The 12,288-nt window shown below is 43.4% G+C and overlaps 1 protein-coding gene across 3 annotated transcripts in view; it reads left to right on the forward strand.

Annotated features, from left to right (window-relative positions):
- cluha (clustered mitochondria (cluA/CLU1) homolog a) overlaps positions 1-12,288 on the forward strand; it is a 37,978-nt gene that overhangs the window by 9,878 nt on the left and 15,812 nt on the right. The window contains exons 3-12 of one of the 3 annotated variants that reach the window (XM_080429534.1): positions 533-704; positions 2,108-2,251; positions 2,726-2,859; positions 4,345-4,499; positions 5,298-5,423; positions 6,832-6,979; positions 7,761-7,853; positions 8,711-9,145; positions 11,131-11,390; positions 11,526-12,025. In XM_080429534.1, coding sequence (XP_080285660.1) covers positions 533-704; positions 2,108-2,251; positions 2,726-2,859; positions 4,345-4,499; positions 5,298-5,423; positions 6,832-6,979; positions 7,761-7,853; positions 8,711-9,145; positions 11,131-11,390; positions 11,526-12,025 — 2,167 coding nt within the window. The remainder of the gene's footprint in view (positions 1-532; positions 705-2,107; positions 2,252-2,725; positions 2,860-4,344; positions 4,500-5,297; positions 5,424-6,831; positions 6,980-7,760; positions 7,854-8,710; positions 9,146-11,130; positions 11,391-11,525; positions 12,026-12,288) is intronic. The other 2 variants (XM_080429536.1, XM_080429535.1) reach the window with 2 other exon arrangements.

Raw genomic sequence — 12,288 nt, forward strand, 5'->3', positions numbered from 1 at the left:
TAGATGGCCTATTTTATCGTATAATTTTTTTTAAGATTAAAGACTAGTGATAGAATACATATTCTTATTATTCTTATAAAACATTTTGGGGCTTTGTATGCCTTTTTTATTTAGAGAGCAATAGGGAAAGTAGGCTGACAGGAAATGGGGAGAGAGATGGGGGGGGGGGGGGGTGACATGCAGCAAAGGTTGTCGGGATCGGGAGTCAAACCCACGACACGCTGTCAGGCTGGCATTGCAGCCTAGGGTGCCTGGACAGTCACGCCACGGCCTAGAATACATATTCAATCCTCCAGAAAACCCTGACGATCTTATATATATATATATATATATATATATATATATATATATATATATATATATATATATATATATATATATATATATATATATATATATATATATATATATATATATATATATATATATATATATATATATATATATATATATATATATATATATATATATATATATGGCCATTTTTCATTCGTGAGATTTTATTTTGCTTTAATCCATGCGTGTCCATCAGGTGTCTCCTCAGGAGATGGTTCAGGAGATCCACCAGGTGTTGATGGACCGTGAGGACACCTGCCACCGCACATGCTTCTCCCTGCAGCTGGACGGCAACGTGCTGGACAACTTTGCTGAGCTCAAGTCCATAGAAGGTCTGCAGGAGGGATCCCTGCTCAAGGTGGTTGAAGGTACGAGGCCTTTTCTTTTGTCTGGTTGTAATTGGTAATTTATGCAGCTGCAAAGCCTGCAGCATACTTTCTTAGTTTCGTCAGTTCAATAAGAACAAAACGGCGTCATTGGATTTGGACAAATGAACAAACGCAGTGCAAGTAAAATGCATTTGTAGAGCAGCTTTCACAGACATTCAGAGTCGCAAAGTGCTTCACAAAAATAAAAGTGGAAAATGTCAATAATAAAATAAAAACAATTGCCATTTAACCAATCATACCAGTGAGAAGGAAATCAATACAGGATGTGTCACAACACAAAAGCTGTAGTGGCTTGGCTTATCGAAGTTCGTTCAGCAGTTCTTGCACCTCCAAGATTTTCTGACATCACCACTGAGACACTAATGTGAACATAGTGTGTGATTGGTCAGGCACTGCATTGCATTCATGATTTCTTTTAATGGTTTTATTTCCACAATCTGTCAGCAACGTATCATGGACAGGTTGAGAGCTTGAGATTAGCTATTTTCGGTTATTATTTTAAGATTAGAGCATTTGAAGTGCATGGTCAAACCAGCAATATGTTCAGAAGTATCTTCCATAAAACCTGATGGTCTCGGATATTTCATAAAAGCAAAGGGTAAAGCCTCGATCTGGTTAGCAGTATCACAGCAGTAGAACAGCAGGAAAATCATTACTAAAACATCATAATTTGACATTATTGTGTGGGGGGCTCCTTTCATACGGTTTAACTAGGGGTGTGCTGCTACACTAATTTCACCAAACGATACGATACGATATTGGGCACACAACTTCGATACGATTTCGATACGATACGCACTTTTTTATTATGAAAATATATGGGGGAGAAAAAAAAGCAAATACAAACAAATATCTGTTTTTGCATTATTCAGACATGTAAACTTGTAGCTTTTCAGCTTCCACTAGCCGTTTTGAATCCAAATAGGGCAATAGTGTGACACCTGACCCGAAAAAAAACATGTCACCCTTTTCACCTCGGGGCTGTTTGCATGCCTAATTATATTATTATTATTTTTTTTCCAAAACGATACATATCGTCACGAAAACATATCGCGATATATCGCGGGACGATATATCGGCACACCCCTAGGTTTAACAAATAGCATAATTAGACTTGGCCAAACAAATTTTTTCAGTCGTGAGATTTTATTTTGTTTTATCCATGGGGAGAGTGCTGCAGGGTTAAGTCCTCACAAAGTCATGAAATTTGACCTCAGAACCTTCAGTCTGTATCAAATGACGTCTCTTTGAAAGTGTTTCCTCCGCCAGAGGTCTGCACGGTGAGATGTGAGAATAATCGGGTGTGTTTGTTTTGTTGCTCTTCAGAGCCCTACACGGTGCGATGAGTGAATAACGGGTGTGTTTGTTTTGTTGCTCTCCAGAGCCCTACACAGTGCGTGAGGCCCGCATCCACGTGCGTCACATCAGAGACCTGCTGAAAAGCCTGGACCCCTCAGACGCCTACAATGGAGTGGACTGCAACTCTCTGTCTTTCCTCAGCCTCTTCACCGATGGAGACCTGGGAGGTGTGTGTGTCTCCTAAACCAAGGATTCCCAAACTTTTTAGGCCGCGACCCCTCCAAAGTTGAGGCATTAAATGTTTTTGTTCGACTCTGCTCCACAGATGAATGTTGTGAAAATAGCTGAACTACAAGTTCATAACGACTCACACTGCGAGGCATTGTGAGCTTGTAGATTGGCTATTCTCATATTTTTGAAATCATATCGAAAATGTTTGGAAACTTTAGATTTTTTTAAAAACAAATTTAAACAATCTTCGGGGGTCCTTGGCACAAAACATTTTCAGATGGGGGATCCGCAAAAATGTATACCCTAAAGATAACCGATGTCGTTTCCCATTAACACCTTTTAATTGCATGTGAAGACAGTGTGCGTGAGTTTTTTCTTTTTCAGGGGTCCTTGACACGAAAATGTTTGAGAACCACTGCTGTATGTCATGTACATGTACGTTAACGGTCCTCCATGGCTGTTACTTGCAGATAGTGGAAAGCGAAAGAAGAAGGGCAGTGAGCTGGACCAGATCGACTGCACGCCCCCAGAGCACATCCTCCCTGGCAGCAAAGACCGCCCCCTGGTGCCCCTCCAGCCACTGAACAAAGATTGGAAGGTAAACGTATGTACATAAAGTATTAGTTCATGTGAAGAAATGTGAAGCTTTGGCTTAGAAATAAGAGTCTAAAGGGAAGCACTCACATCCCAGCCAAAATGTACAGGTGCTGAACAAAAATACGTACACTGGAGAAGGAAGGGAAGTCCGCACACTGTGTCTCAGCTCCCAGTAGAAAAATGTAGTGAGTTGACAGCATTTCAACCCAAATGGGTCTTCATCAGGGTCTGATATATGTGTTGTATACAAACAGAGGACAGAATCACAATCAATGGCAGCTGTTGTAATTAACCACTGACACACCCACCCGATCTAAAAGCTCAACGTGGCACTGGCTAGCCCCACGTTGAGGACTTGTAGATCTGGGAAAAAGGTTTAACGGCAATAAGGCCACAACTGTCAGTCAGAGGGAGAGCAATTCTCTAATTACAGAGGGGAGCTTTGGCTTAACTACATGTCATGAACCCCTGGGTGGACATTCTATGAAAATAGGCAAAAAATAACAGATCTACAAGCTTGAATTGCGACATGCTGTAAGTTTGTAGATGTGCTATTTTCAGTGAAGATATTTGGTGTAGAGGGAATAAAAGAGTGGGCCAAGGGGATTCCAGGTCAATGAATGAGTTTTAAGTGGTTGAGAAAGTTGGTATACTGAGTATACAAGTATTCTTACTTCTTTCTCAAAGACTCAGGACAGATGGGCAGGCTTACAGGTTGATGTACTGTGATCATGAGATCATCATAAACAGGATTGGCAAAATTGTAATTATTCATCTAATTGAGCATGATTCAAATGTGACTTCTACACTAGAGATGTTCATGCCTGGCCAAAATCTATTTAATTAATTGTACTGTTCTCAGGACTGATTAACCGATTAACGAATTTCTCTAAATAAATTAAACAAACTAGCTTCAAAAGTGAAAAATGTAATTTATTCTTGTATTCTCTTTTGTTCTTGTACAGGCTTTAATTAGGCTAACATAACCATAGGCCTAATGCACAACAGACAAATGATTACACCCATATTGGACATACCCTAAAATGTATCCAATCCACTTTAATTATATAGCACATTTTACAAACTCAAGGTTTCCAAATTGTATAGTATGTACTGCTGTCAATTTGGATCCTCATTCATTCCCTATGGAAGTCACGTGGTTTTGATGCGCTGACTTGTCGCATGGCTTCACCCCTCCTCCCCTGCGTCAAGTCAGCGCATCAAAACCACGTGAGTTCCATAGGGAATGAATTGAAACGGCTTCAGCCCCCCATGAAGCATGCGTAAAGCATGGCTCGAGTGTTTTAACTGTGTGTACGAGGCCTAATGGATTATTCTGACCCATCCCTATTCCTACACTAGAAAATGTTTTAATTGCTCACAAAACTGGTCACATTTATGCAAAAGTGTGAGCATTTTTCAATCAAGGTGAATAACCGGCTTTACTGTAAAAAGTCTTGCTTTGAGCTCATGTTTTCTCCTGTCCCACCAGCCTATGCAGTGCCTGAAGGTCCTTACCATGAGTGGCTGGAACCCGCCGCCCGGCAACAGGAAGATGCACGGTGACCTCATGTACTTGTACATGGTGACAGTGGAGGAACGGCACATCAGCATCACTGCCTCCACGCGTGGCTTCTACCTCAACCAGTCAGTCCCAACCTCCATGTTACTCTGTATTATGCCAGTTAGATTCTACGTCCACATTGATACCATTAACAACGTTCCCCCCTCGAAAAAGAATGAAATTACAAGCTCACAACGCATCGTGAGCTTTGCAGATCTGCTATTTTTGTGCAACACCCGTCTTATGCCGAAGTTTCAGTGAATGTGAAACAGGAGATAGTCTCCTGGCCTATGGCTCTGGAACTGTGGGTTCTCAAGGCTACTTACTGTACTGTAGTTCACTTTGAATGTGAATTGCGTTGCATTATAGTGCACAGAAATACGACTCTGTTCCTGGTGCAGTCGATAGTGTTTGTTGCTAAGAAACCCACCTCCACTGACATCTGGTGGCCATGACCTCTAGTGCTAATTAGTATGCTTCTCTCAGCTTGCTCTTGTCCTTGCTCTTGCTATTTGCAGCACTTTCTTTTCAGTGTAAGTTGACCTGAGGTCATTTTTTAAATGAGCTCAAAGCTATAAAAAGGCATTATGACGGAAGGCACAAAGTGGATGGTTAAAGTTATACAAAATAAATGATTGAAATTGAATCATGTGGATCTCAGGATCCACATGGGAACGTGATATCAGCCGTTTATTATGACGTACATATGACGCATGACTCTCAATTTGGGCAAGGTTTCTGCACGAGTCTTGTTGACGTCCATTCTAAAATAAAAGTGAAATATTTCAAAAAGTGTAAAACCTATGTGGAAAAAATAGACAGCTAGACTCCTGCAGAGCCAGGCTGTAATAATGCTTTCATAATGGTTTGTGTTTTTCCAGGTCTACGACCTACACCTTCAACCCCAAGCCAGCCAACCCCAGCTTCCTGAGCCATTCTCTGGTGGAGCTGCTCAGCCAGATCAGTCCAGCGTTCAAGAAGAACTTCACTGCCCTACAGAAGAAAAGGCAAGAACCTCTCCGTCTCACTGGATTTATTTGCTTCCTTCTCCTTGATTCTGCTCCCTCACGTCCTGTCAGTGGGTTGTGTTCTTCTGTAGAATGTATTTTTAAAGGGCGATGAAACCCTTTGAGGCTGATTTTGTAGTTTGTTTTCTGGTTTGAGGGTAAAAATATGGCAGGCTGCATAAGGTGTTAGGTTTCGGTGCGTTAATGTGCACTGACAATACTGCTGATTGATTGATTAAAGGGATATTTCACTTTCAAAAAAACTTTTGGTGATTTTATCATCTACTCAAGTCTTTGTGAGCCCCCCAGACAGTTTTTAAGTTGCTTGATTCAGTATTTAGATATTTGATATTCATTTTATCAGACACGCCCCCTTCCTATACAAACCCATTGTAACTTCAAACTCCGTTTTAACCATGTTAGATTCATCAAAAACACCTGTCCTTGGTTCTGGTGACTCACCCTGCCCTCCTAATGCGTGAGGGGGACGTGTTTTTCCGAGAATTATTTTCATTTATTTTATTTTATTTTTTTATTGTATTTTATTTATTAATTTTTTCGAAAAAAATATAAAAAATAAGTGAAAAAAGTAATTGAAAAAACACGGCCCCCTCGCGTATTAGGGGAGAGGTATGAGTCACCAGAACCAAGGACGGGTGTTTTTGATGAATCGAACATGTTAAAAATGGAGTTTGAAGTTACAATGGGTTTGTATAGGAAGGGGGCGTGTCTGATAAAATGAATATCTAATATCTAAATATTGAATCAAGCAACTTAAAACTGTCTGTGGTGTTCACAAAAGCCTGAGTAGACGATAAAATCACTTTTGAAAGTGAAATATCCCTTTAAGTACTTTATTAGTCAGAAATGTGAACAGCACGTGGTACAGTAAGACATTAAAGCTAAAAGGATAACACAAAAAAGTCCTGCAGACTTGTTTCAATTGTGGTCCTATGTATTCAATTCATCAACATAGCATACAAAATTAACACAATAATACATGTCATCAACAAAATACAAACACTATATGTACAAAAGAGAATGAGATGGAAAAATTACATTTACCTTTCCTTTTGGTCTCCTGATGTTTTTTCAGGCCAATTTTGAAAGAAACCAGTGTTGCACATCCTTTAATGGGTTATGTCAGGGTATTCCACATTTTGGTGGCAGAACAGTAGAACTTTCCCATGTTTGTTCAAAATTTTTGGTGTTACCAGATCATGGTCGCTCCCTCCAGTGGCTGTCACTCACTTCGGAGAAGTAGTTTGACACTAGCTTACTACTGTCTATGCTAGCACATTGGTACACACACAAATTCAGCCTAGGTTTTTTTTATTTTTAGAAGGGAGTGGGATGCACTAAACACAAAGCAAGCAGTCAGAATGATCCATATCTTGTTGGTTTCTAGGGTCCAGAGGCACCCGTTTGAAAGGATAGCCACACCCTTCCAGGTGTACACCTGGACAGCTCCACAGGTAGACCACGCCATGGACTGTGTCCGGGCGGAGGACGCCTACACCTCACGCCTGGGCTACGAAGAGCACATACCTGGACAGGTAAGCACACAACATGCACTATGACAGGAGTCATCAAGGTTTTTCAGGCCAAGGACCCCTTAGCTGAGAGAGATGAGGCAGGGACCCCCAACTATACATATTGTATAAAACTGTGTTGCAGATTAAACTTTTTCATAGATGGCTTCATAGACTTGTTTGACAGCACTATCATCAGTGTAAATGTGTATTTTCAGACATTTAAACACTTCAACCGTCAATACTTAGTACTAATACTAACTAATACTTAGTCTGCTCTACATCAAACCTCTTTGCCGTTCTACAAGCTCACAACAGCGTTGTGAGCTTGTAGATCGGCTATTTTTGGCTAAAGTTCTCCTCAGAATAGGGATGCTAGGGTTCAAGTGGTTAATGTAAAAAAAAAAAAATCCTATCACACAAAGATTTGGTGCCCCCCCTGTCCTGGACCCCCTGAAGGTTATGAAATAACTCTGCAGTTTGTGCCGTATTTTATCATGAAGAGTAGTTAACAACTTTAACCCTACTGTAGCATCCCTGTTCTGGGGGAAACATTAGCCAAAAATAGCAGATCACAGCTCACAACGCGCCACAATGCGACGCGTTGTGAGCTTGTAGATCGGCTATTTTCAGTGAAGAGATTTGGTGTTAAAAAATGGGGAAAAAATAGTTGACCAAGTACAGAGCTGACACATGTTAACTAAGTATTAGTTTACTAAGTTATCGAGGGTTTAAGTGGTTAAACATGCCATGTCAAAATATTGATGAATGCTCATTTCTACTACTGGATACTGCAACCTTCCAGACCAGAGACTGGAACGAGGAGCTGCAGACAACCAGAGAGCTGGCCAGAAAGAATCTGCCTGAACGCCTGCTGAGGGAGAGAGCCATATTCAAGGTACTGCACACAGTGTTGGTTCAGCAGATGGGTTCTTATTAGCACTTATGGCACTTTTCCACTGCATGGTTCCAACTCAAATTGATTGGTTTTGATTTTCCATTTGGCAAAAAATAGTTTTGGTATCGCCTCAGCTTGCTTGGAGCCTTGATGGAGGCGATACCAGGTGACCCAGAAATACTGCAGACTTACTGTTCAGACAGGTCACTAGTGTCAAGATCGACTCCACTATGCCTCATGGAAGCTCCCAAATTCTGTTAACCAATTTAGACCGGGAACCTCTACACGTAACTATACCTTTCAATCGGGGAACCCCTTTTGGGGTAGTTGTTGCTATGTACAGTACTGTATATAGCAACATAATGTTCTGTAATTTTTGAATACATATTTGAAGTTTTTCAGGAAACTTAAGTCAGGATTTACAGTAGAAGGCGTTTTTAGAATCGGCCTCAGGTCTAAATTGGTTAACAAACTTATACTAGCTCCCAAATTCTGTGAACAAACCTTGATCTGTTTTTGATTGATTGAATAATTTATTAGTCAGAAGTGTAAACGGCACGAGGTACAGTCAGACATTTAGGAACAAATGGCAAATAACACAAAAAAGTCCTGGGGACTTCCATTGTGATCCTATTGGCAAACCTTTTTGTTAACAAACTTTGATATTAGCTCCCAAATTCTGTTTGGGAGCTTTTATACTTGATGTTGTAAATGTGAAATGAATCAATATTGAGCAACTGCATGGCATATTTCTCACCTAAAAAGTTCCCTCCACCTCTGCCACCTTCAAACTTCCATACCTTTCTAAAATAATCATCTTTTTCACTATTGTTATTTGCTACTTATTCCACCTGCAGGTCCACAGCGACTTTGCGGCAGCGGCCACACGCGGCGCCATGGCGGTGATCGACGGCAACGTGATGGCCATCAACCCTGGCGAGGAGACGCGCATGCAGATGTTCATCTGGAACAACATCTTCTTCAGCCTGGGCTTCGACGTGCGCGACCACTACCGCGAGCTGGGCGGGGACGCCGCGGCCCACGCAGCGCCCACCAACGACCTGAACGGTGTGCGGGCCTACGGGGCCGTGGACGTGGAGGGCCTCTACACCCTGGGCACAGTGGTGGTGGACTACCGGGGCTACCGCGTCACGGCGCAGTCCATCATCCCGGGCATCCTGGAGCGTGAGCAGGAGCAGAGCGTCATCTACGGCTCCATCGACTTTGGCAAGACGGTGGTGTCTCACAGCAAGTACCTGGAGCTGCTGGAGAAGACCAGCAGACCACTGAAGGTCAGGGAGCCCCCAAAACGTACACTCTGCTTTTGACAAATGTTTTATTTCAAAGCAACCAAAGATGCTTTTACACTGAGCAGAGCCTGATTGACATATTGGTGGTTATTTGCCTTTTTCTTTTTTACATCGGTATCTGCAAATATGCAGCCGGCTTTTAACAACTTTCAACCTGGTGTCCCTATTTTTGGCAGAAATAAAAATTTTCAAAAATAGCTGCTGTACAAGCTAATCAGCCACTGTGTTTCTGTGGTAGGTTATGTTGCTTGTTGGTGCTATTGTGCATTTTGGCTCACTGGAAAGTCTCTACTAGCCTGGTAAACCCTCCCTCCGGAAATCTCATTTGTAATTTATTTCAGGAGTGAGTCTGGCATGATCGCCCATTCAGCAATTTTGGCTGTGGGCTGGAGTTGGGCGGGAGTAATACCGTTGACTGACAACCCCTTCAGCCAATCAGCAGTGTCCCACTTCAGCCAGTGCATTTTTACCACCTCCAGACTAATGTGACGCAACGGGACTTTTGAGACGGCCATGCCCAAAATAGGTTGCCTTATTCGGATACATGCGTGTCACTGCCCGCCCCTGCCGGTTCTCTAAATTTTTATTTTTAAATAGGCTCTGTCATGATTAATTGACCACATATATGAAGTTAAACAACAAAATTCTATCCAAACGATATCTTAAAAGTAAATTCCGTGCCTCAAAAAAGAAGTTTGAGAGCGTTTTAAAACCGAAAGTAAAAAGTTTAACTGCCCACAGAAAACAATGGCGGCTCGTTCCATTTTTGTCGGCTGCACTCGGTCCCATTCGGGCTCACTCGAACTCGCCACCTGATTGGCCAACTTTCGCTGTCAATCACAGAACGATGAGCGACGACGCTGATAGGCTCGGCTTTTTGGTAATGCGCTAGAAACGCCCATACAAGCCTTCATGCCAGACTCCTTCCTGAAATCAAATGGAAATGAGATTTTCCGGAGGGAGAGGCTTTACCAGGCTAAGTCTCTACTACAATACAAAAAATTTTGGGGTCTTTTTCTGCCTTTTTATTGATAGGAAAGTAGGCTGACAGGAAATGGGGAGAGAGATGGGGGGTGACACACAGCAAAGGTCGTCGGAATCGGGAGTCGAACCCGCGAAACGCTGGCAAGCTTGATTATCAGCGTATGTGGTATGCGCCTGGGCCGCTAGGCCAGCGGGCGCCCCCAGTACACTACGTTTTAACAGAGCCTTAATTAGTACCATTGTTTACAACCTGTACAGGAACTAACTATACACAGCTATTTATGTCAATATGGCTGCCGTGAAAAGGGTCTATATGCCAGACGTTCCGTGAAAATAGGCAACCATCCCACAAAATTACTACATGCACTACACAGCAGAAATTAGTACATCTACAAGCTCACAACACGTCGCAACGACGTGTTGTGAGCTTGTAGATGTACTCATTTCTGCTGTTTGACGAACAACAAAGTATATCGGCTTAAAATAGTTTTAACAACACAGTTTTGGGCTCTGGTGCATCTCAGTGATCTCGACGCAATCGGTGAGATCGAACCATTAGATGCTAGTGTTGCAGCTAATTAGAGATGGACACAGTCTCCTGTACCTGATTGATTGATTGAATACTTTATTTACAGTTTGCACAAAGTTCAGAAATACAGTTATACGATAATGCTAAAAGGATAACACAAAAAGCCCTTTTTATAAAATAAAAGTATATTTACAGAAATATTGGTGGGGGGGTAATTTCTTTTGGCTAGCTAGAAGACTTGTCTAGGTCCAGTTGCAGGTGCTCTTTTATGGCGGTTTTGAAGGAGGGTAGGAAGTCACACTTTTTGATGGCTGGTTGGTAGGGCATTCCACCTTTTTTGGTGGCATAATAGTATAATGAATTCATCCCCATGTTTGTGCCGAATCTGGGGGGAATGAGATCAGTGGAACCTCCTGACTGGCTGTTCTATTTTCTGCTGTGTGTCTCTCCACAGGTCCAGAGACATGGTGTGTTGAATGAGAAGGAAGAGTCGGTGGACCTGTGCTCCTCGGTGGAGTGTAAGGGCATCATCGGCAACGATGGCCGTCATTACATCCTGGACCTTCTGCGTACCTTCCCCCCTGACCTGAACTTCCTGCCTGTGGAGGGGGAGGAGCTTCCTCCAGAGTGCCAGCGCCAGGCCTTCCCCCGCCAGCACCGCCACCGTCTGGCCTGTCTGCGCCAAGAGCTCATCGAGGCCTTCGTTGAACACAGGTACAGCTGCCCCCTGGGGGACTCCGGATCTTCCATGTTCAGTATCTCAGGGTCTTCAGTGTGAGAACTCAATACATCAACTAATTATTTATTTAAGAGGTGTGCTGACTTCTTGTGTGTTCGTTCCCATCCCAGATACCTGCTGTTCATGAAGATGGCAGCGCTGCAGCTCATGCAGCAGAAGGCCAACAAGGAGATGAAGGCAGCCGCCCTTCTTCCCATTACAGAAACGGCAGACAGCTCCGCCGAAAACTCTGAATCCTCCACGGACACTCTGACCGAGAGCAACGCCGATGAAGCCGTTCAGACGCAGAACGCCGCGTCATCGGACGCCCCGACGACGACGGTACCCGACACAGAGATCCCCCCCACCACAGAGACCCCCGTCACAGAGATCCCCGCAGCAGCAGACCAGGCTGGCGACGACACTGCTGCCCCCGCTGCCGACACGGCCCCCGCAGAAGTGTCCCCCAAGCCGGCCACCAACGGGCCCTTGGAGGCCCCTGCTGCGGTCACTCAGAAAAGGCGGTGTGAGAGCCCACTGGAGGGTAAGGAGGCTGAGGAAAATATCCCAGGGTTAGCCCAGGCCAAACAGCTGGCGGAGTCCTTAGTTGCCGAAGATGGATCTGGTATTGGTACGTCAAACAAAACCAAACGGCTCCCCCTGGTGGAGGGCTGGGTACAAAACAAGGACAGCTACCTTGGTGGAAAAGTGTGTGTAGTTACAAGTAATACAGATTCAACCACTTACAGGGCTGATTTTGTGGTTTGTTTTCTGGTTCAGATTAAAAACTACAGCAGGGTAAAACATGTCAGGCTGCGTAAGGGTACAGTCACACATCTGTATCAGAAGCGTTGTAGCCAGTGCCTGCCTTCTGAAGCATATCTATGAGTGACT

The sequence above is a fragment of the Gymnoscopelus braueri genome, assembly GCF_963280865.1.
Source record: "Gymnoscopelus braueri genome assembly, chromosome: 5".
Classification (NCBI taxonomy): domain Eukaryota; kingdom Metazoa; phylum Chordata; class Actinopteri; order Myctophiformes; family Myctophidae; genus Gymnoscopelus; species Gymnoscopelus braueri.